This window comes from Cynocephalus volans, chromosome 10 (genome assembly GCF_027409185.1).
Source record: "Cynocephalus volans isolate mCynVol1 chromosome 10, mCynVol1.pri, whole genome shotgun sequence".
Taxonomy (NCBI): Eukaryota; Metazoa; Chordata; class Mammalia; order Dermoptera; family Cynocephalidae; genus Cynocephalus; species Cynocephalus volans.
Window position 1 is genome coordinate 99,651,119 of NC_084469.1, and position 24,001 is coordinate 99,675,119.

Here is a 24,001-nt window from a genome sequence, read left to right on the forward strand (position 1 = left end):
GGCTGGGGATGTTTTGTTTTGTGCTAGCTTCCCAGTTGATTTTGTTGCACTGCTAAATATGAGAACCATTGTTCTGCGTTCACATGTCCTTAGTAAACAATTTATAAATAAGGGATTAGCATCAGAGTTGGGGTAAGGGGGTGGGGAGCTGGTCCTTGTGTCTGTGTCCCCTCCTTGGGAGAGAACCCCAGATATAAGCTGCTTTGTTGGGGCAGGGGGAGAGGGTTGGAAATCCCATTGGGATGTGCCCCCATCCCATATGTGGCACTAATTGAGCTGCAATTTCCGGGGGTTGGTAGCAGTTCTGGTGTAGGGCTGGATGCAAGCCAGCCAGCCAAAGAGACAGGTGTGGTTTTGGTCTGAGAATCCTATGACTGAGTTAATCCCTCCAAATGGGGTTCCACCCCAAATCCACAACCTCCTCTCTCTCCCTAGACAAACCAGTCCCAGGATCTTGCCTGGGCCCCACCAGGCTGACATGTTGGCCCCTCCTCTCCTGGCCTGGACCTACTTGGTCACCTCCCTTGGAAGACAATAGTGGAGATTCTGGAGCAGAGGCCTCTACCTCCACCTGCCCAACCCTGGCTTCACTCCTCCTCCATCTTCTCTCGCACCTCTGCTGGCAGGCCCTCATAAAGGGTGTCTTCCACCAGCAAACCCGCCTTCTTGAGCCCCGCACAGTGGCCAAGTTCTTCTGGCAGAGCCTCCAACCGGTTGCCGCTGAGCTCCAGGCGGCTGAGGGCTCTGAGGGCCCCCACGTGGGGCGAGAGCTGGCTCAGGTGGTTAAAGCCCAGAAGCAAGGTCCGTAGCTTGCGGCAGAAGAAGAGCTCATCCGGCAGGGCCTCAAGGGCATTGTAGGAGACAGCTAGGTGCTGCAGGTTCTGCAAGAGGCCCACTTCTGGTGGCAGGGAGTGCAGCCCATTGTGGGACACATCTAGCAGACGGAGGCTGGAGCACAGGCCGAGCTGGGTGGGCAGGGTCTCGAGTTTGTTGTGGCTGAGGTAGAGCTGTTCAAGGCTCCTGAGCTTCCGCACATGCTCGGGGACATAGGCGATCTGGTTGTGCCAAAGCCTAAGTGTGACCAGCTTTCGACAGTGCTGGAAGCTGAGGATCTCCTCGATGGACCGCAGGTGGTTGTCCTTGAGGTCAAGTTCCTGCAACGCCCCCAGGCTGAAGACGGCATGGGGGATGCGCTCCAGCCCACAGGCCACCAGCTCCAGCTCCCGCAATGTCACCAGCTTCTTGAGGCTGTTGAGGGCGAGCAAGCGGGCCCCATCATTGTGCAGGCTGAGACGCTGCAGATGCCCCGCCACATCAGTCACACTGGCTGGCACCTTCCCGGCATTGCTCCGCAGGGACAGCACCTTGAGCTGCTTCAGCTCCCGGAGGCTCTCAAGGGTGGCTGCCCGAGCCAGTTCTGGGGGGAAGAGCCCCTCCAGGTGCAACTCCTCCAGGCCACGAAGCCCGAACACCCAGAGGGGCACCTCTCGGAGCTCCTCACATTTGACGCGGATCACCTTCAGGCGGTCCCGCAGGAAGATCTGTGAGGAGAAGGGCAGCCTGGCCGGCGAGTGAAGCAAACTGAGCTCCTGCAAGTGCACCAGCTGTGACAGCCCTGGGGGGAAGGTGATATCCCCGATGGCCTCCAGCCGGAGCGCCTCCACCTCGCTGAGCTCGAAGACAGTGTCGGGCAGTCCAGGGAGCATGCAGAGGGCCAGCTCCAGCCGGCCCCGTGCATTGCGCTGCAGCTTCTGCCGAAGCTTCTCGGGCGTCCACTCGTGGTTGAGGTTGAGCTGCTTCAGGCGGCTTTCGCTGACCTCGGAGAGGAAGACAGCAAAGCGCTTGGAGTAGAGAGAGTCGTATTGGTCGATGAGGTGCAGCATGAAGGCAAAGTCATTCTTGACGTCTGGGATGTCCCCCATGCCTGTCTCCTCCCGCACAGAACGGAAGGAGTATTCTTTAAGGGGCCGGTGGAAGAGCCAGTAGAGCGTGTAGAGGCAGGTGATCCCATAGACGCACACAAAGGAGATGTAGCAGAAGGCCAGCTTCGAGAAGAGGTGGGCCTTGGTGTGGTTGCAGCAGAAGCTGGCATAGCCGGTGACCTCGGAGGTCTCCACCTTGCAGGCCACCAGGAAGCTGATCTTCTCCACATAGACGAGGTTGTAGACCAGGATGGCGAGGAACTTGCATGCTTTGAGCACCGTCTGCCTGATATACATGGTGTAGAGGATGTCACCCTCTTCCACATGCACACGGAACTTTTTGACCTTCTCAAACAAGGCTTTGGCCTGCTCACCTTCTTTCTTGTCTAGGAGTGTCACAGCCGGTGGCTCAGTCACCACCTTCTCAGGCTCCACCAGCACCTTCTCCTTCTCCTCCTCATCTGCCTTCCCCAGCCCGGCCCCTGCAGAGGCCACCATGGTGGCCGTGGCCCGTCCAGCAGCCGGGCCCTTATGGTTCTCCCCGGAGACCTCGGACAGGGCCCGTGTGGTCCACGGCGAATCAAAACACTTGCCCAGGATGGAGATGAAGTGTTCGATCTTGGAGCTGGTGCCAGGGAACTTGAACCAGAAGCTGGTGCAGACCATGAAGATGAGTGTGTGAATGACAACCAGGTAGGGGAAGTACTTGGCGTACCAGTGGAGGGCCGTCTCGTAGCAGAGCTGGTTAATGAAGTTGTACTGCTGCAGGTCCAGATTGTTCTTCAGTCCGCTCACCTCCCGGAGGCCCCCCATCTGCTCCGAGACACCCTGCGGTAGCAGTTGCTGGCACGGGGCCTCTGATGAGTTCTCGTGGGGTTCATGACTGGGCAGACAGATGATCTTGTCTTGGGTCACCTGATGATGGGGGGAGGGTGAAAGAAAGCGAGGGGGGCTGAGGATGCCTCGGGAGTTGGGGTAAGAGATGCAAGCTAAAGGCAGCAGACCCCGATCACCAACTGTCACCAGCTGGCTGTGACTCTGGAAGAGTTACTAAACCTCTCAGCATCGCTCTTCATCTGAAAGAAATTGTGGGGTTGAATTGTGTACCCCCCAAAAAGATGTTGAAGTCCTAACCCCCAATACCTGTGAATGTGACCTTATTTGGAAATAAGGTCTTTGCAGATGTAATCAAGTTAAGATGAGGTCATGAAGATGGGCCAAAATAAAATAAAATAAAAAGGGCAATGTGGACGTACACCCACACAAGATTCAGGTGACGGTTCAGGGAGAGCACCATCTACAAGCCAAGGAATGCCTGGGGCTACGAGAATCCAGGAGAAGGGCATGGAACAGATTCTCTCTTACTGGCCTCACCCTGTCGGTGACACCTTGATCTTGGACTTCTGGCCTCCAGAACTGTGAGACAATAAATGTTTGATGTTGATGCCACCGAGTCTGGGCGACTTTGTTCCACAACCCTAGTAAATTCATACAGTCACTGCAGTCCTTTCGAGATTCCAGGGATAAAACAGCATTTTAAAAGTATGGAATGTGTAGCAATGCAGAGGACTCTGGTGCTGCTGCGGAGGCTGGTGGAGGAGTAAGGGGTCAGAATTGGTCCTGAGTGGGGCTCTGGATTTGGCTTCCTCTCTCCCCTTTCTTGGGTAACAGGAAGGCATCAGGTTTCTCCAGGTGATGGCCCCACCCCTCCATGGCCCCACCCCCTAGCTGGCCCCGCCCCTCACCTGGAGGGTGCAGCCAAAGACCCCAATCATGAGCATGGCCACGGTCAGGTACTCGGCCAGCACGTCCCACCAGGGCTTGAGCACCTTGAAGGCAGGCTGCTGTTCTGTGAACTGCTTGAACTCGGCCACCGGGATCATCCTGCCTAAAAGAGGTGGGGGAACAGAGACCATCACTAAGGGACATCTGGTGGTGGGTCACCAGAAGAGCTGAATGCAGTCCTGTGCTCCCAGTCTACTCTTGGCCCTGCCCCAACCTGGCAGAACCCACCCAAGAGCTGTGCGTCCCCCCTCCCCTCTTAGCCTGGCCATTTCCCACTCCCAGACCCCACCTCCTTCCCAGAACCAAGCAGCTCCCTGCACCTGTACCCCTATTTGACTGTCCTCTCACAGCTCTGTGCAGCCCACAGAGCCACTGTCCCCCAGCCTCCCCGTGTGGCCTTCTCGCAGAACCCAGGCATACCCCTCTCATCCTCGACACCGAGGCCCAAAACACCCACTCTGTTTTTCCCTTGCTCCAGACACGAAGTGCCTGGGCTGCCAGCCTTGGCTTTCACCGTCACCAGATTAGAGAGTGTCCCAAGGCTCAGGACTTCCGGGGCGTGGGTCCCCCACCCCCTCCAGGGACACTCCAGGCACCACCTCCAACCTCCAACTGGAAAAGCCGGCTGGAGCCTGGCTCTTGTTACCAGGGCCCCAGGGGCGGAGAGAGGCCAAGATGAAGGCTAGTCAGCCCTGGGGGTAAGGGGACCTGGAACACCTGAGTTTCTAAAGGACTACAGCCCAGAATGTGAGGTAGAAACCAGAGACCTGGGCTCTGAGAGGGAGGGACTGGGGGTTGTGTCCAGATGGCCGAGTGGAGGAGGATCTGCAAATGTCAAGCTCTCAGGGTGACACCTACGACAGGGCTGGGCTGGCAGGCTCCTGCGTGGCCAGCCCACTCTGTCTGTCCTTGGGTTTCCTTCTAGACCAAGGTATCATTATTGTAGATACAGGCGGGCCAGGCCCAAGTCACATGGGGGCGTGGAGCTCAAGCTGAGACATCACCCTCCAAGACAGGCAGCCCCTTCCCCAAGGCTGGAGGGAGAACGAAATGGTGTGGCCCCTCGGCCAGTACCCAGGCTCCCCTAGTCCAAACACCCTGTCTTCTTATGCAGGTTCCTGGGAGACTCCTGTACTCATTCTGATAACCTGTCACTGGGTGCAGGCTGGCCAGGAAGGTAGGCATCTGGGCCACCAGCTGGTTCTCTCTGGCCTCCCACCCATTTCCCGGGAACGAATCTCAGGAAACCTTGGCCCCCTGTCCCACACCTGAGCCAACCGCTCTAACACTTCCATGCCTCCCTTTTCCATACGTATGTCCCCCAAAGGCTTTGGGGTGACTCCTGAGTGAGGACATGGTGGGGGAGAGGGTTGTATTATAGGATGCAGGCCCCACCCACCAGGCTGAAGGCTGGGCAGTCTGCAACCACCGCACCCCTTAATCCCCTCAGAGGCTCCCACCTCTGTCTGCGGGATCTGCAGGCTTGTGCCTGTTCACATGGGGACTCTCCTCACAAGCCTGATATGTCATGGGCCCTTGACTCAGTCCCTGATTCACCCAGAACCAAGGACATCCAAGGGGTGTCCAGAGCACAGGATCCCTCACATGACGACCCATCCCTCATGGTTACTTACACTCCCTGTCCTAAGCAAAAAGCAAAGAGTGAAAATATCCCAGCCTGTGTCACCAGAATTTAATCTAATAGGAACATGCCCAGGGCAGCTCAACAGCCCCCAAGGGATGAATGTACATGGCAGTTACCAAAAGGGACACCTGGGGGCATTTTTGGAGCATGCATACTTGTGCATGGAGGGTCGCAAGTGCAAACACACACGCTGAGCTGAGACCTCAAACCAGGGAGCCATAAGACCGTCTTTCAGTTCCTGCCACCCACTGTGGTCTTGAAGGACCCTTCCAAGGACGCTGCTCAGGAGCTGTGGCAGGGACTAACTTCCTGTCCTTGCTACCCTTCAGGACCTATCTTGGGATGGTGTAAGCTCTGCCACCCCCTGTCCTGGGTGCACAGTCACAGGTAAGAAAGCAGAAACACTCGGGGTCCCACAAGGACCGCCCAGTGGCTCCCAGGGAACAAGGTGTATGCATAGACATCACCAAGAGACAGACTTGGGGGTTGTCATTAACTGTCTCCATGACTCACACTTGACGGTCCTGAACCTGCCATTAAATTTCCGCAGACGCATGGCTGACCCCCTGTGTCAGAGCAGAGATGGTGGGAGGGCCCAGGAAGAGTGGCTCACAGAATTGGGGGAGGGGTAGAGAAACATCACAACTGTGACCACACTCAACTATGTCACTGGATTCCCTCAATGCCTCATTTTATCCCAACTCTGGGAGCGTGGGTGTCGGAACCCTTGTCCTCCAGACTCAGGGGAGAGAAATGACTTACTTAGGGTTTCACTGTTACAAGTCCTGTTCAAGGTCTGGCCCATGAGCCCCCCATGGTCTGTCTGTCTGATCGCACCCACTCTGTTCCATGTGGGGAGAAAACTTCTCACTGAGATGCAGCACCTTTGCCAGTAGAGACTGAGAGCTGTGTTCCTGCTGGCCAGGCTGGGGGGTCTTGTCAGCCTAGGCGCCACCCATCCAAGCCTCACCCTGCTTCGCTTTAGGCCCTCCTCAAGCCACTTAGTCTCCAAAAGTAGGGAGGGCCAGTTCCTGCCATGGGGTTGGCACGGGAGGGTGCCTCCGCCCAGCCCCCTCCCCACCCACAGCCCATGCGAAGCAGACAGGAAGAAACAGCCAACAGTTCTCAGCCCTGAGAGGGACCTTGGAGAGCCCAAGGTCCAACCTCTGCGTTTTACACCAGGGGGAAACTGAGGTCTAGGGTGGACGAGTGTCGCCCCTTCATAGCAGACCTTGGCTCCGTGGACTCCCAGCCTAGTATTTTTCCAAGCTGCCCCTGCCAGGACTTGAGGGTCTGGGGAGTCTTGAAGTTCAGGAGCCCCAGCCGGCAGGCTGCTGGAGACCCCCAAATAGGAGGGTTTGGGGGCTTTGAGGGGCTATCAGGGGTGAGTTGTCACTGCTTTCTCAGCCCTCGGAGAAGAGAGTCAAGGAGGTCAAGACCCTCAAGGTTGACCCTGCCTGTGGATAGTTCCAGTCGCTTAGCCAGGCCTGCCTGGCTCCCAGGACAAGCGCCCCTTGGGCCAGGCGTGGGTTCGCGCCGTCCCCGTTCCCACCCGCACCCCACCCCGTCTCCAGCCCCGCAGCTCCTGGTGTGCCCCGGGGGCCCGCCCAGGCCACAGTGCCAGCTGCACCTGGGGCGGGTCCTCCCCTCCGCCACAGCCGGACCCCCACCCACCGCCCCGTCCCGTCCCCAGCTCTCTACTCACCACTCCGGGACACACGCTGAGCCCAACTCCTGGGTCCCTGGGAGCGGAGCGGCCGGGACTCCCGCAGAGTTCCCGGGCGGGCCAGCCAGGGTGAGTCAGGGCGGGCGGGACAGGAGCCGGGGAGCCACCCCGCCCCGCCCCCGGGACGACTCGGCCCCGCCCCGCTGCAGGCGCTCCCAGGTCGACGCCCCTCCTGGCGCTGCGCAGTCGGGGACGCAAGTGACCCTGATCTGGCTCTGCCCGAGGTGGGCACGGGGTCGGCCGGAGGTGCAGGGGCCTTAAAACTCTGCAGTCCCGCTGGACCCTGGTCGTGGGGGAAACTGAGGAAGCTGAAGGCCCTGAGCCACAAAGCCGTCCTGGGGCCACCCTTCTGGGAGCCAGGACATACAGATCCTCTCAGGAAGGTGGAAGTGCTTTCTCCAACTCTCAAGGTGCAGCCACTTGTCCTCAAAGCCCAACCAAGGCACAGGTGACCAGATTCTTCAGGTGCCCTGGGGGGCAGAAGACAGGGGAGAGCATCTCCTTTTCTGCTCTGGCCATGGGGTAGGAGCTGGGCTGAGCCAGAGGAAGCCTAGCAGAGTAGGGGTGGTCTCTAAAGGAGGACTTTGCCTCCCCACCCCCACCCTGGCCTGGGCTGGGTCTTTTTTTTTTTTGGTGGCTGGTCAGGAGGGTATCCCAGCCATTGACCTTGGTGTTATTGACACTGGAATTCTAACCAAGTGACTTAACCTTCCAGCCCTGGGCTGGGTCTTACAGGAGCAAGCCAAACAAATCATCCCCTTCATTCCAGAGGCATCTGGGGTTGAACCTTGATCTGCTCTGTCTGAAAGACCCTCCTCCTCGGAAACCCTCTCACTTGGACTAGGGTGGGAGAGTGAGACACCCCCACACACAGGGGAAAAAAAGCCCAAGCATTCACCAGATTTGAGACTGCCTGAGACTTGAAACCTCTAGAGTTGGGACTCCTAAGCCTGGGACCCTCTGGGCCCCAACCACAGGAAGTCCAAAGATGAACCAAAGACAAGCCTTCCTGTATGTTTAGCCAGTCATTAAGAGCACCTATTGTGTGCCAGGCCCTGAAGCTTCTTTGGAGATAAACAACACCCCCTTCTAGCTTCTGTCCTAGTGGGCAGGACAGACAGATGCTAAGCACACAGACCAATGAAGGAACAAGATGTCAGTTTGTGACAAGTACTGTGGCTACAACAAAGCAGAGTGAGGTGGTAGCAAGGGACAAGGGGTCCCTGAAAACCTCTTTGAGGAGGGACATTTGAGAAAGGTCTCTCCTTTCGATCGACTATTCTCTTTTGAGAGACTTCCAGGATCCATGTGTGTTTTGTTTGCAATGATATCCTGAAATAAGTATTTTGATGCACATCTCTTTGCTGTTTGTGCAAGAGTGTGAGGTCACTAGAATATAAGCCCCATGAACCCCAGACAGGTGTCTTCTTGCACCCTGCTGTGTCCCCAACACTTGGTGAGGTGCCTGGCACACAGGGTGCATTTAATCAATGATGGATGAGTGATCGATCAGGTATTGTCTTGGTTTGGGCTTCTCTAGACTCAGACCGTGAGACGAGGAATTGGATGTGAATAGATTATTGTCAAGAGCCATCCTGCTATAGGCAATGGCATGGGAGCCTGAGGAGTGATACCCCTTGTTCAACAGGCTGCAAGGGGGTCCCCTTTGTGTGACACGACTCCATGGAATTTCCTGTTTGTTCGCCTTTGGTTGCTTGACAAGGCTTCCCAGAATTAAACAGCCTAACCTTTTGGCTTAGAATGGCTTAAGATTCTGAGGGCCCTGGAGTTTCTCAAAGAACATGTTAATAATATATCAAAATTAATTGGTTTATTTAAAAGGCATTGTAAGTGCTAAAGGTGTTTTTGATGTATGTTCCCGGTATGGATAGGCTTGATTTAATTTTGTTGTTGATTTTTCCTGTTAGTGGTGTGTGCATTGACCCATAATTTTAGAATAGCTGGCTCTGTAGTTGTGATCATGCTCTTGTGCACGTGGAATGAAGTTATTATGTTAAATTTTTATAAATCTACGTCTCCTAGGGAGATGGTGGGTCCGAGTGCAGTGGTGTTTACAACTAATGGATCCCAACCAGTTACAGATTTCTTTGTTCCTTCTCCACTCCCACTGCTTCACTTGACTCACCAAAAACATATCATTACATAGTAGCAATAAGAATGACGCAGTGTACTTGAGTAGCATCATTTAACTTTTCACTTTGTCCCCTGTGCTGTTCCCGGAGTCTCTTGGCAGGGAGATGAGCAGTTTTGTTACAAAGATGAATAAGTTAGATAGTAGAAAAACATAAATTTTGATATTAACAGGTTTTGTTTAAATCAGTTTGTAACATAAAACTTATATCAATAACATAAAGTTTAAGAGGTTTATAGTTAAATTTTATGATGAAAAATCATGTTATAAATATTGTGATTTTGATTATAAACTAAAATGATTATATTATATAGAGTATAAACAATTGTCAAACATAAGTAATCAAGGTTATTAAAATCAAGTATAGTAAGTATTAGTAAGATTTAAAAAGGGTTATATTATAAGCTAAGAAGGTTAAGAATTATAGCTCAAACTAAAAGTCTGATGCTCTTTAAAGCCAAACATGCTGCTATTGCATAGTTTTCTGGCCACAAGCCACAGGCTTTGGGGTGAACTACTGATGCATAAGTAGATGTTTTTGTCAGAGCGTGAGGGCTTTGGAACATTTTGACCTTTCCTTTCAATAGAAATGAAATAAAAAATGTTTTGATTAAAGATAAATCATTATGTAGAGGATTAAGTAAAAAAATATAAATAAAACAAAATTCATGTGGTTGTTGTCCACACTTCCACTAGACATCTGTGGTCCACATCTTTCTTTTTTCACTGAATCCACACCACCTATTCAGGTCCAATGAATCCTGCGGAGCTGGTCTCCAGCAGATCATCTTGAAGGTGATCCCAGGAGGCACTAGCAGAACAATAAGGAAGTAAGGGAGGGAGTGGAAAGGTTATCACCATGGGCCACTGGGACTCAATTCTGCTGGAGATCAGATTGCTGAGAAATGGTGTAGGCCACACCTCCAAGTTGTCCCACCCAAGGGGTGAGGGAATTGAAGTATTGATTCACCAGTTTCTGTCTGTCCTTGTCTGAGCGCTGCCCTGAAGGAGGAGTGTGGAGAGGTGTTAACTCCCTGGCAGTTCTGATCTCTGCACATGGTGACTGCAAGGGCTCAGGGATATGGAGATTGTGGTATGGCACCTGCCACAGGTATAGATGCCTGAGTGGACTCTACAGGAAACACATACTCAACATGCTTCCGATTGTTCTCCAGAAAGCCTACCCACATTACATTCCCTTTGCTAGTGTGTGTCTTTCCAAATGATAATATCCAGCTTTATAAAAAAGTGATGGTAAAATACATGTCTTAGTTTGTGTTGTGCTGCTGTAGGAGAATACCTGAGACTGGGTAATTTATAAAGAACAGAGATTTATTTCATATGGTTCTGGAAGCTGGGAAGTCCAAGGTCAAGGGACCTGCATCTATTGTGGGCCTTCTTGCTGCATCATTCCATGGGAAAAGGTGGACAGTAAGAGACCACACCCATGTGCAAGAGAGAGTGAGAGAGTACAAAAGGAGGTTGAACTCCCTTTCATAAGAAACCCACTCCACGGGCCGGCCCATGGCTCACTTGGGAGAGTGCGGTGCTGATAACACCAAGGCCATGGGTTCAGATCCTATATAGGGATGGCTGGTTGGCTCACTTGGGGGAGTGTGGTGCTGACAACACCAAGTCAAGGGTTACGATCCCCTTACCAGTCATCTTTAAAAAAAAAAAAAAAAAAAGAAACCCACTCCTGTGATAAATACATTAACACATTCATGAGAGCAGAGCCCTCATGACCTAGTCACCTCTTAAAAGTCCCACCTCTCAATATTGTTGCATTGGGAATTAAATTTCCTTTTGGGGTTATAGCTAAATCATAGCATTCCACCACTGGCCCCCCAAATTCATGTTATTTGCACATGCAAAATACATTTATTCATTCCAATAGCTCCACAAGTCTTAGCTCATTCCAGCATCAACTCAAAATTCCAAAGTCCAGACTCTCATCTGAATCAGATATGGGTGAGACTCAAGGCACTATTCATGCTGAGGAAAATTCCTCTCCAGCTGTGAGCTTGTAAAATTAACAAGTTACCTGCTTCCAAAACACAATGGTAGGGCTGACCCATGGCTCACTTGGGAGAGTGTGGTGCTGATAACACCAAGGCTGTGGGTTCGGATCCCTACATAGGGATGGCCGGTTAGCTCACTTGGGAGAGCATGGTGCTGACAACACCAAATCAAGGGTTAAGATCTCCTTACCGGTCATCTTTTAAAAAACAACAATAACAACAAAAGCACAATGGTGGACAGGCATAGGAAAGACATTTCCATTCTAAAAGGGAGAGATAGGCAAGAAGAAAGGGATAACTGGTCCCAAGTAAGTCCAAAACCCTAGAGGACACCAGTATTAAGTCTTAAAGCTGGAGAATAATCTCCTTTCACTCCATGTCCCACATGCTGATCAGTGGGTTGGGGGTTGGACACCAAGGCCTCAAAGCAGCCCCACCTCGATGGCTTTGACAGGGTTAGTACACCCAGCAGCTCTCATGAGTTGGAGTCCGTGCCTGCAGCTTCCCCAGGCTGCAGTTGCATGCTGGTAGCCTTACAGTTCTGTGGACTCAGGCGCTGCCCCTTTCTATGGCTCCACTAGACATTTCCCTAGTGAGGACTTAGAACACCTGAAGAATTAGCACCATGTGGATGCCACCAAGGTTTATGGCTTGTACCTTCCAGAGTGGTAGGTTGAGCCACACCTGGGCCCACCTGAGCAATGCCTGGGGCAGCCAAGGGGTGCTATGCTGGAATACAGTGAGCAGAGTCCCAAGGTGGTGCAGGACTGTAATTATTGATGTCCCCTGGGCAAGGTTCTAGCTTAACTCAAAGATCTCTTTGGGGTCATTCTTCCATTGCCTTGATGAATAAAACTTGGCTTCCTTCTATTCATATTAATCTTTTTAGCACAGTAGCTTGGCCACACCCTTAGTGTTTCTCTTGAACATGCTTTTTTATTCTTTACATGGCCAGGATGAGAGTTTTCCAAATCTTCCTGTTCTGTTTCCCTTTTAATTATAAATTCTGTCTCTAAATCATTTCTCTCTTCTCTCATGATACTGTAAGTTGGCAAAAGAAGCCATGCAGCATCTTTAACACTTTGATGCTTAGATATTTCTTTTGCCAGATGACCTAGTTCATCACTCTTAAATTCTGCCTTCCACAAAGTCCTATGAAATGAACACAATTCCATCAAGTTCTTTGCAACTGTATAACAAAATACCTTGTTCCTCATTTCTGAGACCTCATCAAAATGGTCTTTACCATTCATATTTCTATCAACATTCTGATCAGGACAACTTAAGTGATACCTAAGAAGATTTATACAGCTCTGTCTTCTTCTGAGTCCTCACTAGAATTGCCCTTAACACTCCATTCATGGCAACCTAAGCTTTTTCTAGCCTGCTCCTCCAAATTCTTCCAGCTTCTGCTCATTACCCAGTTCCAAAACTGCTTTCACATTTTCAGGTAATTGTTATAGCAACAACCCCACTCTTGTTACCAATTTTCTTAGTCCATTTTATGCTGCTACAACAGAATACCTAAGACTGTTTACTTTATAAAGAACAGAGATTTATTTCTTACAGTTCTGGAGGCTGGGAAGTTCAAGGCTGAGGGGTCCACACCACATGTGCTGTATCACCCTCGTGATGGAAGGAAGATGGGCAAGAGGACTGGCATGTAAAAGAGAGTGCAAGAGGGAGCCAAACTCCTTTTTATAACAAATCCACTTCCACGATAACGACATTAATCCATCAAACCACCTCTCAACACTGTTGCATTAGGAATTTTTTTTTCCTTTTTTGGCAGCTGGCCAGTGCAGGGATCAAACCCTTGGCCTTGGTGTTATCAGCACCATGCTCTAATCAACTGAACTACCTGGCCAGCCCACTGCATTAGAAATTAAGTTTCTAAGATGGAAATTTTTGGGACATATTTAAACCATTGCAATACACGTAACATAAAATTTACCATCTTGGCTGTCTGCTTAACTCAGTTGGTCAGAGTGCAGCCTTATCACACCAAGGTTATGGGTTTGGATCCCCATACCTGCCAGCTAAAAAAAAAAAAAAAAAACCATCTTAACCATTTTTAAGTGTACAGTTTAGGGGCATTAAGTGAATTCACAGTATTGTGTAATCATCACCATCATCCATCTCTAGAACTTTCTTCATTTTGTAAAGCTTAAACTCTGTCCCTATAGAACACTGATTCCTGATCCCCCCTCCTCCAGCTGCTGGCAACCACCATTCTACGTTCTGGTTCCCTGAATTTTCTACTCTGGGTACTTCCTATAAGTAGAATCATACACTATTTGTCCTTTTGTGATTGACTTATTACATTTAGGATAATGTCCTCAAGTTGCATTTATGTTGTAGCATGTGTCAGAATTTCCTTCCTTGGTATGGCTGAATAATATTCCATTGTATGGATGTACCACGTTTTGTTTATCTATTCATCAGTTGATGGAAATTTCAGTTGTTCCCACTTGGCCATTGTGAATAATGCTGCTATGAACATGGGTGTACAAATATCTCTTTTGAGACCCTGTTTGCAATTTTTTTTGGTATAGATCTGCTGTGAGTTGAATGTGTTCCCCAAAGGCTCATGTATTAGAAACTTAATCCCTCCTGCAACAATGTTAAGAGGATGGGAAATCCTATTATGATAATTAAAAGGGTCTTTTGGAGGTGATTAGATTGTGAGGACTGGGCGCTCATGAATGGGTTAATCCATTGATGGTTTAATGGGTAGTTGTGGGCATGATTCTGGTGGCTTTATAAGGAGGGTGAGTGAGCAAGTTAGCTTTCTCTTGCTCAGCCCACTCACCATGTGATACCCTGTGTTGCTGTAGAGCCACCAACAAGAAGGCCCTCATGAGATGTGTTCCCTGGACTTTGGACTTCCCAGCCTCCAAAACTGTAAGGAATAAATTTTATTTCTTTATGAATTACCCAGTTTCAGGTGTTCTATCATAAACAACAGAAATAGACTAATACAGAAAATTGGTACTGAGAAGTGGGGTCTTGCTTATAACAAATACCTGAAAATGTGGAAGCAGCTTTGGAACTGGGTGATGAGCCTAGGCTGGAAGAATTTGGAAGAGAAGTCTGAAAAAAACCTAGAGTTTGTTAAGGGCTTAGAAGACAAGAAGACCAGGGGAAGTTTAGAACATCTTAGAGAATGGTTAAATGGTGGTGAGCAGACGGCCGATAGAAATATGGACAGTAAAGGCCATTCTGAGGAGGTCTCAGATGTAAATAAGAAGGAGCTTACTGGAAACTGGGGCAAAGATCACCCTTGTTATGAACTTCAAGCAACTTGGCTGCATTCTGTTCATGCCCAAAGGTTTTATGGAATGTGGAACTTAAAGGTTCTGGCCCAGGGTATTTGATGGAATAAATTTCTAAGCAGTAAAGCATTCAGGAAGCTGGGTGGATACTTGTAACAGTCTGTGCTGAGTTATGGCAGCAAAGGCATGACATAAGGGTGAAATTTATAATTAAAAGGGAAGCAGAGAGTAAAAAATTGAAAAACTCTCAGCCTGGTCACATAAAGAGTGAGAAAATCTGTTTGAGAGAGGAAACCAAGAGTGTAGTCCAGTGACCATTTGCTAGGGAGATTAGTACAGAAGAAAAGGATTATCCAGAGAGCGGAAAAAAGACCTTGAAGGCATTTCAGAAATCTTTGGCTGCCCCTCCTATGACAGGTCCAGGGCCTAGGGAGGCAGAATTGTTTCAGGCAGCAGACCCAAAGCACCACCTTGATGCCCAGGGCCACCTTGGGAAGTTGCTCCCTGCATTCCAGTGGCTCCTGCTGCTCCAGATGCCCCAGTCATGGCTAAATTGGCCCCAGGTGGTGCTGAACCTGCTGCTTTGGAAGATACAAGCCGATAACCTTGGCGACATCCATGTGGTGTTGTCTGCGGGCTGGCAAAATGTCAGAGCTGTGCCAGGCCTCCACCCTGATTTCGAAGGACGCGTGGGAAAGCCTGGGGGCCCAAAAAGAGATCTGTCAAGAGCTACTGCAGACAGCCTTTGCTAGAGCAATGCCAAGGGGAAATGTGTGGTTGGAATTGTAGCAGAGAACTCCCAGTGGGGCCATGCCTGGTGGAGTCATGGGAGTGGAACTGCCATGGAGACCCCAGAATTGTGGAGCCACCAGCATGCAACGTCAGCCTGGGAGAGCTGAAGCACGGGCTGAGCCCAGGAAAGCCATAGGGGGAGGCTGCCCAAGGGATTGCAGGCCCAAGCCCTCCACCAGCGTGCAGAGGATGCTGTATGTGTAGTCAGGGGAGGTTATTCTTTAGCTTTGAGAGCTGATGTCTGCCCTGCTGGGTTCTGGACTTTTGGGGGAACTATTACTGCTTTCTTTTGGCCTCTTTGTGTGTGTGTATTCATGGCTTCTTTTGTTCAACATGCTTTTGAGCTTAGTCTGTGATTTGAGTGTATTGATAGATGTTCCTTTTTATCACTGAGTAGTATTCCATCTGCTGTGGGTTGATTGAATTGTGTTCCCCAAAGTGCATACATTAGAAACTTAATTCCCACTGTAACTGTTGAGGGGGGAACTCCTGTTACGGTAATTGAAAGGTGGGGCCTCGAAGAAGTGATTAAATTCTAGGACCGAGCAGTAGTGAATGGATTAACAATGGTGGCCATGGACGTGGTTCTGACGGCTTTAAAAGAGCACATGAGAGTCTTTCTCTGTCTCTCTGCTCTGCCATTTTCTGCCACCCCTGAATTGCTGTAAAGCCACCACCAAGGAAGACCCTCACCAGATGTGTTCCCTGAACTTTGGACTTCTCAGCCTCCAAAACTGTAAGCAATAAATTTTTTTTTTTTTTATAAATTACCCAGTTCTTGGTACTTTATTATAACTAACAGAAATGGACTAATACAGAAAATTGGTCCCAGGGATGTGGGGTGTTCTTCATAACAAATAATTGAAAATGTGGAAGTGGCTTTAGAACTGGGTATTGAGGAGAGGCTGGAAGAATTTGGAGGAACAGACTAGGAAAAGCCTAGATGCTGGTGAAGATTTATAAGACAAGAAAATCAGGGAAAGTTTAGAATGTTTTAGAGACTGGTTAGATGGTGGTAACCAGAATGCTGATAGAAATATCAACAGTAAAGACCATTCTGAGAAGATCTTGGATGTAAAAAAGAAAGGACTTATTGGAAACGGGGGCAAAGATCGTCCTTGCTATGAACTGTCAAGGAACGTGGCTGCATTCTGCTCATGGCCAAGGGTTTTATGGAATGTGGAACTTCAAGGTGCTGACCCAGTGTATTTGGCAGAAGAGATTTCTAAGCAGCAAAGCATTAAGGAAGCTACATGGCTACCTGCAATAGCCTATGCTGAGTTATGGCAGAAAAACATGACATAAATCCAGAATGTATGATTAAAAGAGAAGCAGAGCGTAAAGATTTGGAAAATTTGCAGCCTGGCCATGTGGTAGAGAAGCAGAGAGCATTTTCAGGAGAAAAATGCAATTTTGCTAAGAGAATTAGTACAAGAAAGGGATTATCAAGAGAAGTGGGAGAAAGGCACTTAAAGGCATTGCAGAAGCCTCTGGGGCCAACCCTTCCATCACAGACTCAGAGGCCTAGGGAGACAGAATGGTCTCCGGACACAGGCATGAGGTGCCCTCCACGGACTCACTGCCCAGGGCCACCTTGAAATGCTGGACTTGCACCAGCACTCTGGTTGCTTTGGCTGCTCCGGCTGTGGCAAAATTGACCCCAGGTGTGGCTGTACCCACAGCTTTGGAAAATACAAGCTGGAAGCCTTGGCAGCATCCACGCAGTGTTAGGTCTGCAGGCTCACAGAATGCCAGAGCCATGGAGGCTTGGGAGCCTCCACCTTGATTTCAAAGGATGTATGGAAAAGCCTGGGGACTGAAGAGATCTGTCGCAGGGGCAGAGTCACCACAGACAGCCTTCACTGGAGCAATGGTGACTGGAAATGTGGGGTCAGAGTTGCAGCAGAAAAACCCCAAAGTGCCATGCCTAGTGGAGCCATAAGAGCGGGACTGCATAGAGACCCCGGATTTGTGGAGCTACCACAGTGGAATGGCCAGCCTGTGAGAGCTGAAGTGTGGCCTGAGACCAGGAAAACCTCAGGAGCAGAGCTGTCCAAGGACTTGGGACCCAATCCCCACACCAGCATGCAGAGGACATCGAAAATGGAGTCAAGGTACATGATTCACCAGCTGTAAGATTTGATGCCCGGCCTGCTGGGTTTTGGATTTGTTTAGGACCTGTTACCCTTTTCTTTTGGCCTATTTCTCCTCTTCAAAATGGGAATATTTAGGGTTGGCCTGTGGCTCACTTGGGAGAGTGTGGTGCTGACAACACCAAATCAAGGGTTAAGATCCCCTTACGTCATCTTTTTTTTTAAAAAGGAAATATTTACCCTATGCTTGTCTCACCATTGTATCTTGGCAGTAGATAACTTGTTTTGATTTCACAGATGAGACTTTGGACCTTTTGAGTTGAAACAAGTTAAGACTTTGGGGATGAAATGAGTGTATTTACCTATGAGAAGGACATGAACTTTGGGGATCGGGGGCGGAATGCAGTGGATTGGTTGAATTGTGTCCCCCAAAGTCCATATATTAGAAGCTGAATCCTCACTGTAACTTTTGAGGGTGGGAAGTCCTATTATGGTAATTGAAAGGCAGGAGCTTGAAGAGAATGATTAGTTGTAGGACCGTGCTGTAGTGAATGGATTAATAATGCTGATCAGGGGCGTGATTCTGAGCGCTTTAAAAGGAGAGCGCGAGTCTCTCTCTGCTCCACCATTTTCTACCACGTGAGACCCCTGAACTGCCGTAAAGCCACCACCAAAGATGACCCTCACCAGATGTGTTCCCTGGACTTTGGACTTTCCAGCCTCCTAAACTGTAAGCAATAACATTTTATTTTTCTTATAAATTCCTCAGTTCCAGGTATTTTCTTATAAGTGACAGAAACGGACTAATACACCATTGCAGAGTACACTTTGGTGTGTATTATCTGTCCACTGGTGATGGATGTTTGGGGAGCGTTTTTATGAGTGTAGAGTCCAGATCCGGATTAAATAAGGGTGGGTGCAACATTGCCTTGGAGGAACGCTTGCTCCACAATCAGAAGGCAGGAGGGTAGTTGATGGCCACCTCCCTCTGCAGGGTCACATCCCCTCCGCACCACAGTCCTCTATGCAGGCTGTCTACTGAGGCCCCTGCGCTGGCCGATGAAGTCACTAAAATGACACCTCTCACTTGCTGGGCTGGGACCCTAGGACAGGACCTTGTCCACTCCCTCACGCAATTGTTTTGACACCTCCCAGTCACCCCTACTCTTGTCCCCCCAAAGTCCCACTCTGCCGCGAAGCCTTTGGTGATGTGACCTCCTGTGAGCTAGGAGGGTGTGGCAGGTGGGGGTGCTCTGCCCTGCAGGAGGCTGGGTCACTTTTCTTCATACTCTATCTCCTGTCTCTCTTCCTCCCTCTTGTCGTCCCCCTCTTCTGAGAAATCTGGGGTCTACCTCGCATCCCCTTACTTCCTAGGGCTGCATTCTCTCAGCGGCCCCCCACCCCCCAGCAGGTAGGGGCTTTCCTGGGATCTGGAAAAAACCTTCGGTATGAGAGAGGTGGATGCCCCCAGGGACCCTGGGCGGCCTGGCCTTCCCAGTCGCGAAGGCGAGGACAGCGACCAAGGACACCGAACGGCGGGATTGGTCGGTGGTCCAGAGAGGCACGGTGGTCCCGCCCTCTGGTTGCCAGGGCCCAGCCTATCCTCGGCCAGGAGGGCATTGGTCGCCAGGTGTCTGGGGTGGGGGTCGAGCAGGTGAGTGTGTTGGCAGTGGGGGGACGGTGGGGGACCCCATAGGACCTCCCCTAGTCCCTCCCGTTGGGTCTCTGGGGTCCTCGGGCTCCCCCGCGGAGACCCGCCTCCTCTAGACCGCGGAGAAGCCGCCCCGCCCCCCAACGCGCGCCTCCTACCCCCCTCGGCGCGCTCCCGCCTGCCGTTCCCGGGTCTGCAGCGCGCGCGCGCGCGCCCCCGGCTCCCCCGCCCGCGGCCGAGGGGCGGGGCCGGCCGAGCTCGCCGGGCGCCGGCGCCTGAAGCCCCCTCCCCTCGGCCGGCCGCCGCTCTCGGCCGCCGCGGCGCTCCGATCCGGCCCCACCCGGGCGACCCTGCGCGGAGCGGCGGGAGGCCGCAGCCGGAGGTGAGCGCGACGCCGGCAGGTGGAGGGGCCGGGCGCCCGCCAGGCCCGGCTGGGGGAGGGGGCGGCCCGGGACGAGGCTCTTTGTCTCCCGGAGCCCGTTCGCGGGCAGCGGGGCCGCTCTTCCCTCTCGGCAGGTGCCCGCATCCCTCGGGGAGGCCGGGGAGGGCTCTGGGGCTGGCGGGGAGACCCGGCCGTGCGCTCCGGTCCCCCGCATCTGGAGCCCTCGGCGGCAGCCCCCTGTCCCCGAGGCGGGTCGTCTGGGTCCCTGCGGGGGCCACGGGTGGGGCGTGGGTGTCAGTCCTGAAAGGGAGCGGACGCGAGGGAGGGGGCGGGCTGGGCCTCTCGGCTTCGGGGGAAGGAGGGGGTGGCGTGGGGCTTGAGGACGACGATGAGCAGCCGGCTGGTGAGTGGGGGTGGCTGGGTGGGTGGGAGGGAAGCAGATCGAGGCCCAGACCGACGTTGAGGCGCCCGTGGGTGGCGATGCTGGGGAGAGGGCAGCGAGGGGCCGGGACCCAGATCCCCCAGGCAGCGCAGCCGTCCAGGACCTGGGATGCTGATCGGTCTGTCTCCTCATCAGGTGCGGGATGGACAAGAGGGACCAGGCCAGGGCCGGGGCCGCCGCGCGGACGCCGGCTTCTCGCCCTCCCGGCCTTCCGACCCCCAGGCTCCCAGGGTCTCCTCGACCCCCTCCCCCGGTAACCTCCGCAGCCCTCCGAGTTCTGGGAGCAGCAGGAGCTGCGGGGCGAAGGCCCCTGGCGGAGCGAGCCGGGGGTATCGGCGGAGCCGCTCTTCCGGAGGCTGCCCCCCGAGTGGGACCGACGCGGGGCGCCGGGACAGGCCCCCGGAGCCCAGGTACCCCAGCCTCCTTCTTCAGTTCCGGCCCCATCTTCTCACCCCCTCTTCCTTCTGAGATACGCCCCCCCTTACCCCGACACCGTTGACTGGGCCTTCTCGCTGCAGCCTCCAGGCCCCCAGCAGCTGGGAGAGGGGAGCGGACCCCCACCAAGACTCCAGTCCCGGGCTCTGTCTCTAGCCCGGGGCGTGCCAGTGGGACCACCAGGTAACATGCTCTCTCTCCCCCAGTCCCCTAAGCAAGGGTTAGTGTCACAATCTGGAACCTTTAAACTTTTTATAAGAGTTGGGACATGGGAGCATTTGCAGATCTCTGGTGCAAATTGGGTGAAAGCCATTACGGGTGCGCAGCGAGGGTACATGCCCCATTTCAGAGATGGGAAACTATCAACTCGGGAGGTAAAAGAAGGAGCTGGGGCTCTGCCCTGAGTGCGGCTCCTCCTGTCCCCAGGCCAGGCCCCCTCGGCCAGAAGGGTCTCCGTCCCACAGCTGAGGAACTTGTGGCCAGAGGAAAAGCCCCGGAGGCTCCCAGAAGGAATGCCCTGAGCACCGGGGCACGGAGAGGTACGTGACCTGGGGATGAACGGGGTTCCTGGGTAGCGGGGGGACCGGCTTGGAGGTGTCAGTGACCCTTCGGCCTCTGCTTTGTCTCTAGATTCTTCGGGGCTCACCCCAGGCGGCCCCTCCCCGGCCATCGCCCGTCGGTCCCAGGCGGCGGGCGGTGAGGTGGGACTTTCCAGGCCAGGTCCGAGTGCTCGGCCACGGCCCCCGACCGAGGCCCCCAGGAAATCAGTGAGCAGCAGCACGGAGCGCAGCGTAGTCGAGCCGAGCCCAGCTGCTAGGAGGCGGCCTAATGCCGGCGGGAGCCTCCAGAGACCAGCCTCGCGGCCCCTGAGCTCCAGCTTCACCCCTCTGTCCTCCCCAGCCCGCTCTGGAGCCTCGCCCCGTGGAACACCCCGGGCTCCTGCGCATCCCTTGCAGCCCAAGTCCAAAGGGCTGCAGGCTCTGCGCCCCCCACAGGCCACATCCCTAAAGAAGGACACAGCCCCACTGCAGCACCCTCTCTCTTCTCCCTTGGCCACACCCTCTCCGCTGGGTCCCCACGCACAACAGGCACCGCCTTCCCACATCAGAGACGCGTCTCTGCCGGACACACTCCCACCCTCTCCACCGACCACGCCCCCTCCACTGGCCCCGCCCCACAACCAGGCTCCGCCCTCCCCACAGACCACGCCCCTCTCACAGGATTTTCCTTGTCCCTTGGCCACGCCTCTTCCACTAGGCCCTCCTGCGCCTGCTCCACTCTCTCTGCAGACCCTCCCTTCTCCACCGGCCACGCCCCCTCTTCAAGCTCCACCCCCACACCTGAGTGCATCCTTTCCGGAAGCATCTGCCTCTGCCCCGGCCACGGCCGCTTTTGTGGCTCCATTCTGTCCATCGGTTTCCCCCACTCTGCAGAGTATGCCTCCCACCCAGGCTTCTCCGGCTTTGCCCCTTCTTCTGGCTCCACCCTCGCCCGTGGCCACACCTCCTTTGTCAGCTCCACCACCAGCCACGCCCCCTCCACTAGTCCCTGTTTCTCCGGCCACATCTCTGCGGAAACCGCCCTCTCCCCTAGCCACATCCTCTCTGCCGTCCCTTCCCGCCCTGACCACGTCCCCTCCACGAACACGTCCTTCTCTGTCTCCGCCCCCTCCTCAGGCCACGCCCTATCCACCTCTCACACCGCCCTCGCAGGACCCTCCTGTCCCTGACACAGCCCCTCCTCAGGCCACTCCCTCTCCCCTGACCATGCCCCCCACGCAGGCCCCACCTTCTCTGACCTCCCCGCCTCTGCAGGCCCCTCCCTCTCCTCTGGCCGGGTCTCCTCTGCAGACCCCACCTTCTGTGGGCTCGCTCCCTCTACAGGCCACGCCTCCTTTCCTCCCCACGGCCCCTATGCAAACCCAACCTCTGACCTCACCCCCTCTGCAGGCCTCTCCTCCCCCTGCCACACACCCTCTGCCCCTTCCCTCTCCTCCAGCCTCACCCCCAACCTCTCCCCTTACCACGCCGCCTCTGCAGGCCCCACCTTCGCTAGCCTCGCCTCCTCTGCGGGCCCCGCCCTCTCCCCCTCCCTCAGCTTCTCTCTCTCCTGCCTCCCTCTCTCCGCAGGCCTCTCCGTCTCCCTCTGTCTCACCCCCTCTCACTCCCCCTGCTTCACCCCCTCTCTCTCCCCCTAACTCACCCTCTCTGCAGGTCTCTCTCTTTCCCTCTGCCTCACACCCCCGGTCTTCTTTGGCCACACCCTCTCCACTGGCCCCATCTTTTCTGGCGTTGTCCCCCACGCAGGTCCCGTCTCCTACCATGACCACGCCCCCTCCACAGGCCCCGCCTTCTCTGGACTTGCCCCCTCTGCGGGTTCGTCCCCCTACCCTGACCACGCCCCCTCTGCAGGCCCCACCTCTCCTGGCCCCGCCCCCTGTGCGGGGCCCTCCCTCTCCCCCTGCCTCGCCCCCTCTACCTACTCCACGCCGCCCTCCGACCCCGGGTCCGGATGCCAACATCTCGGGCCCACGGCTGACTCTGGCGCTGGCCCCGGCCCCGCCGCCGCCGCCCTCGCGCAGCCCGTCCAGTACGCTGAGCGGCCCGGACCTGGCCGGCCACAGCAGTAGCGCCACGAGCACGCCCGAGGAGCTGCGCGGCTACGACAGCGGGCCCGAAGGCGGCGCCGCGGCCTCCCCTCCTGCCGACGCGGAACTCGCCGCCTGCCACCCGGCCTCCTGGAGCCGAGGACCCGCTCCACCGCTGGCCATCCGCGGCGCCCCGGGTAAGGGGGAATCCGCGGGACCCCGGTGGGCTGTGGGCAGGTCGGAGGCGAGGCTCCGCAACTAGGGGTGGGGCCGTGGGCCTGGGGGCGGGGCTTGTGGACGGGGCGGGGCTTTCCTCTCCCTATACCCAGCCTGGGGTCTCTCCCCGCAGGAGCGCCTCTGCCGTGGCCTCCAGCTGCCGGGCCGGGCTCCGCTGACGGCTTGTGCACCATCTACGAGGCTGAAGGGCCCGAGTCGGCGAACCCCGCCCCAGGCGCGCTGGATCCGGGGCCCGGGCCCGGCGCGGGAGGTGGGAAAGTGGCGGCTGGGGCGGGGGCGGGGGCGTCCTCGCGGAGCCCGAAGTCCGCGCGCCTGGGCGAGCTGCCGCTGGGGGCGCTGCAGGCGAGCGTCGTGCAGCACCTGCTGAGCCGGACGCTGCTGCTGGCGGCGGCCGAGGGTGCCGCAGGCGGCAGCGGCGGTGGTCCCGGGGGTGCGGAGGGTGGTGGAGTCGCAGGGGGTGCCCGGGCTGCGCTCAGTGACGCAGAGCTGGGCCGCTGGGCCGAACTGCTGTCTCCCCTGGACGAGTCCCGTGCCAGCATCACCTCGGTCACCAGCTTCTCCCCGGACGACGTGGCCTCCCCACAGGGTGACTGGACGGTAGTGGAGGTGGAGACCTTTCACTGAACCGGACCCCAGCCCCGCCTATCACACCCCATCCCTGCCTTCGGATCCGCCCCTACGGTTATGCCCGTTTGTCTTAGACCCCGTCCCCCCTCCTCTGGAACCCCCCACTCTCGCTGGATTGGTCTTAGCTCCTTAGAGCCCTAGTCTTTTGCTCCAGGCTCCACCGCTGCCTTTGGCCTAGGCTCGGGACCCACCCACACCTTTGTCCTAGGCCCTACCCTCGAGCCACGGC

The 24,001-nt window shown here is 54.5% G+C and overlaps 3 protein-coding genes across 3 annotated transcripts; 2 read left to right on the top strand and 1 right to left on the bottom strand.

Annotated features, from left to right (window-relative positions):
- Positions 1–587: 587 nt before the first annotated feature.
- On the bottom strand, positions 588–3,805 carry LRRC8E (leucine rich repeat containing 8 VRAC subunit E). The gene is made up of 2 exons (XM_063113130.1): positions 3,668–3,805; positions 588–2,837 (listed from the first exon to the last, which is right to left on the bottom strand). Exons 1-2 carry the CDS (start codon positions 3,803–3,805, stop codon positions 588–590), a joined length of 2,388 nt encoding a protein of 795 aa, XP_062969200.1.
- Positions 3,806–4,757: 952 nt separating this feature from the next.
- Positions 4,758–20,001, top strand: LOC134387542 (basic proline-rich protein-like). The gene is made up of 6 exons (XM_063109990.1): positions 4,758–4,884; positions 6,855–7,302; positions 19,002–19,065; positions 19,179–19,444; positions 19,579–19,724; positions 19,877–20,001. Exons 1-6 carry the CDS (start codon positions 4,758–4,760, stop codon positions 19,999–20,001), a joined length of 1,176 nt encoding a protein of 391 aa, XP_062966060.1.
- Positions 20,002–20,028: 27 nt separating this feature from the next.
- On the top strand, positions 20,029–24,001 carry PRR36 (proline rich 36). The gene is made up of 6 exons (XM_063109992.1): positions 20,029–20,296; positions 20,405–20,504; positions 20,748–20,860; positions 20,952–22,393; positions 22,535–23,105; positions 23,258–24,001. The coding sequence occupies exons 1-6, from the start codon at positions 20,029–20,031 to the stop codon at positions 23,767–23,769; spliced, it is 3,006 nt and encodes a 1,001-aa protein (XP_062966062.1). The 3' UTR covers positions 23,770–24,001.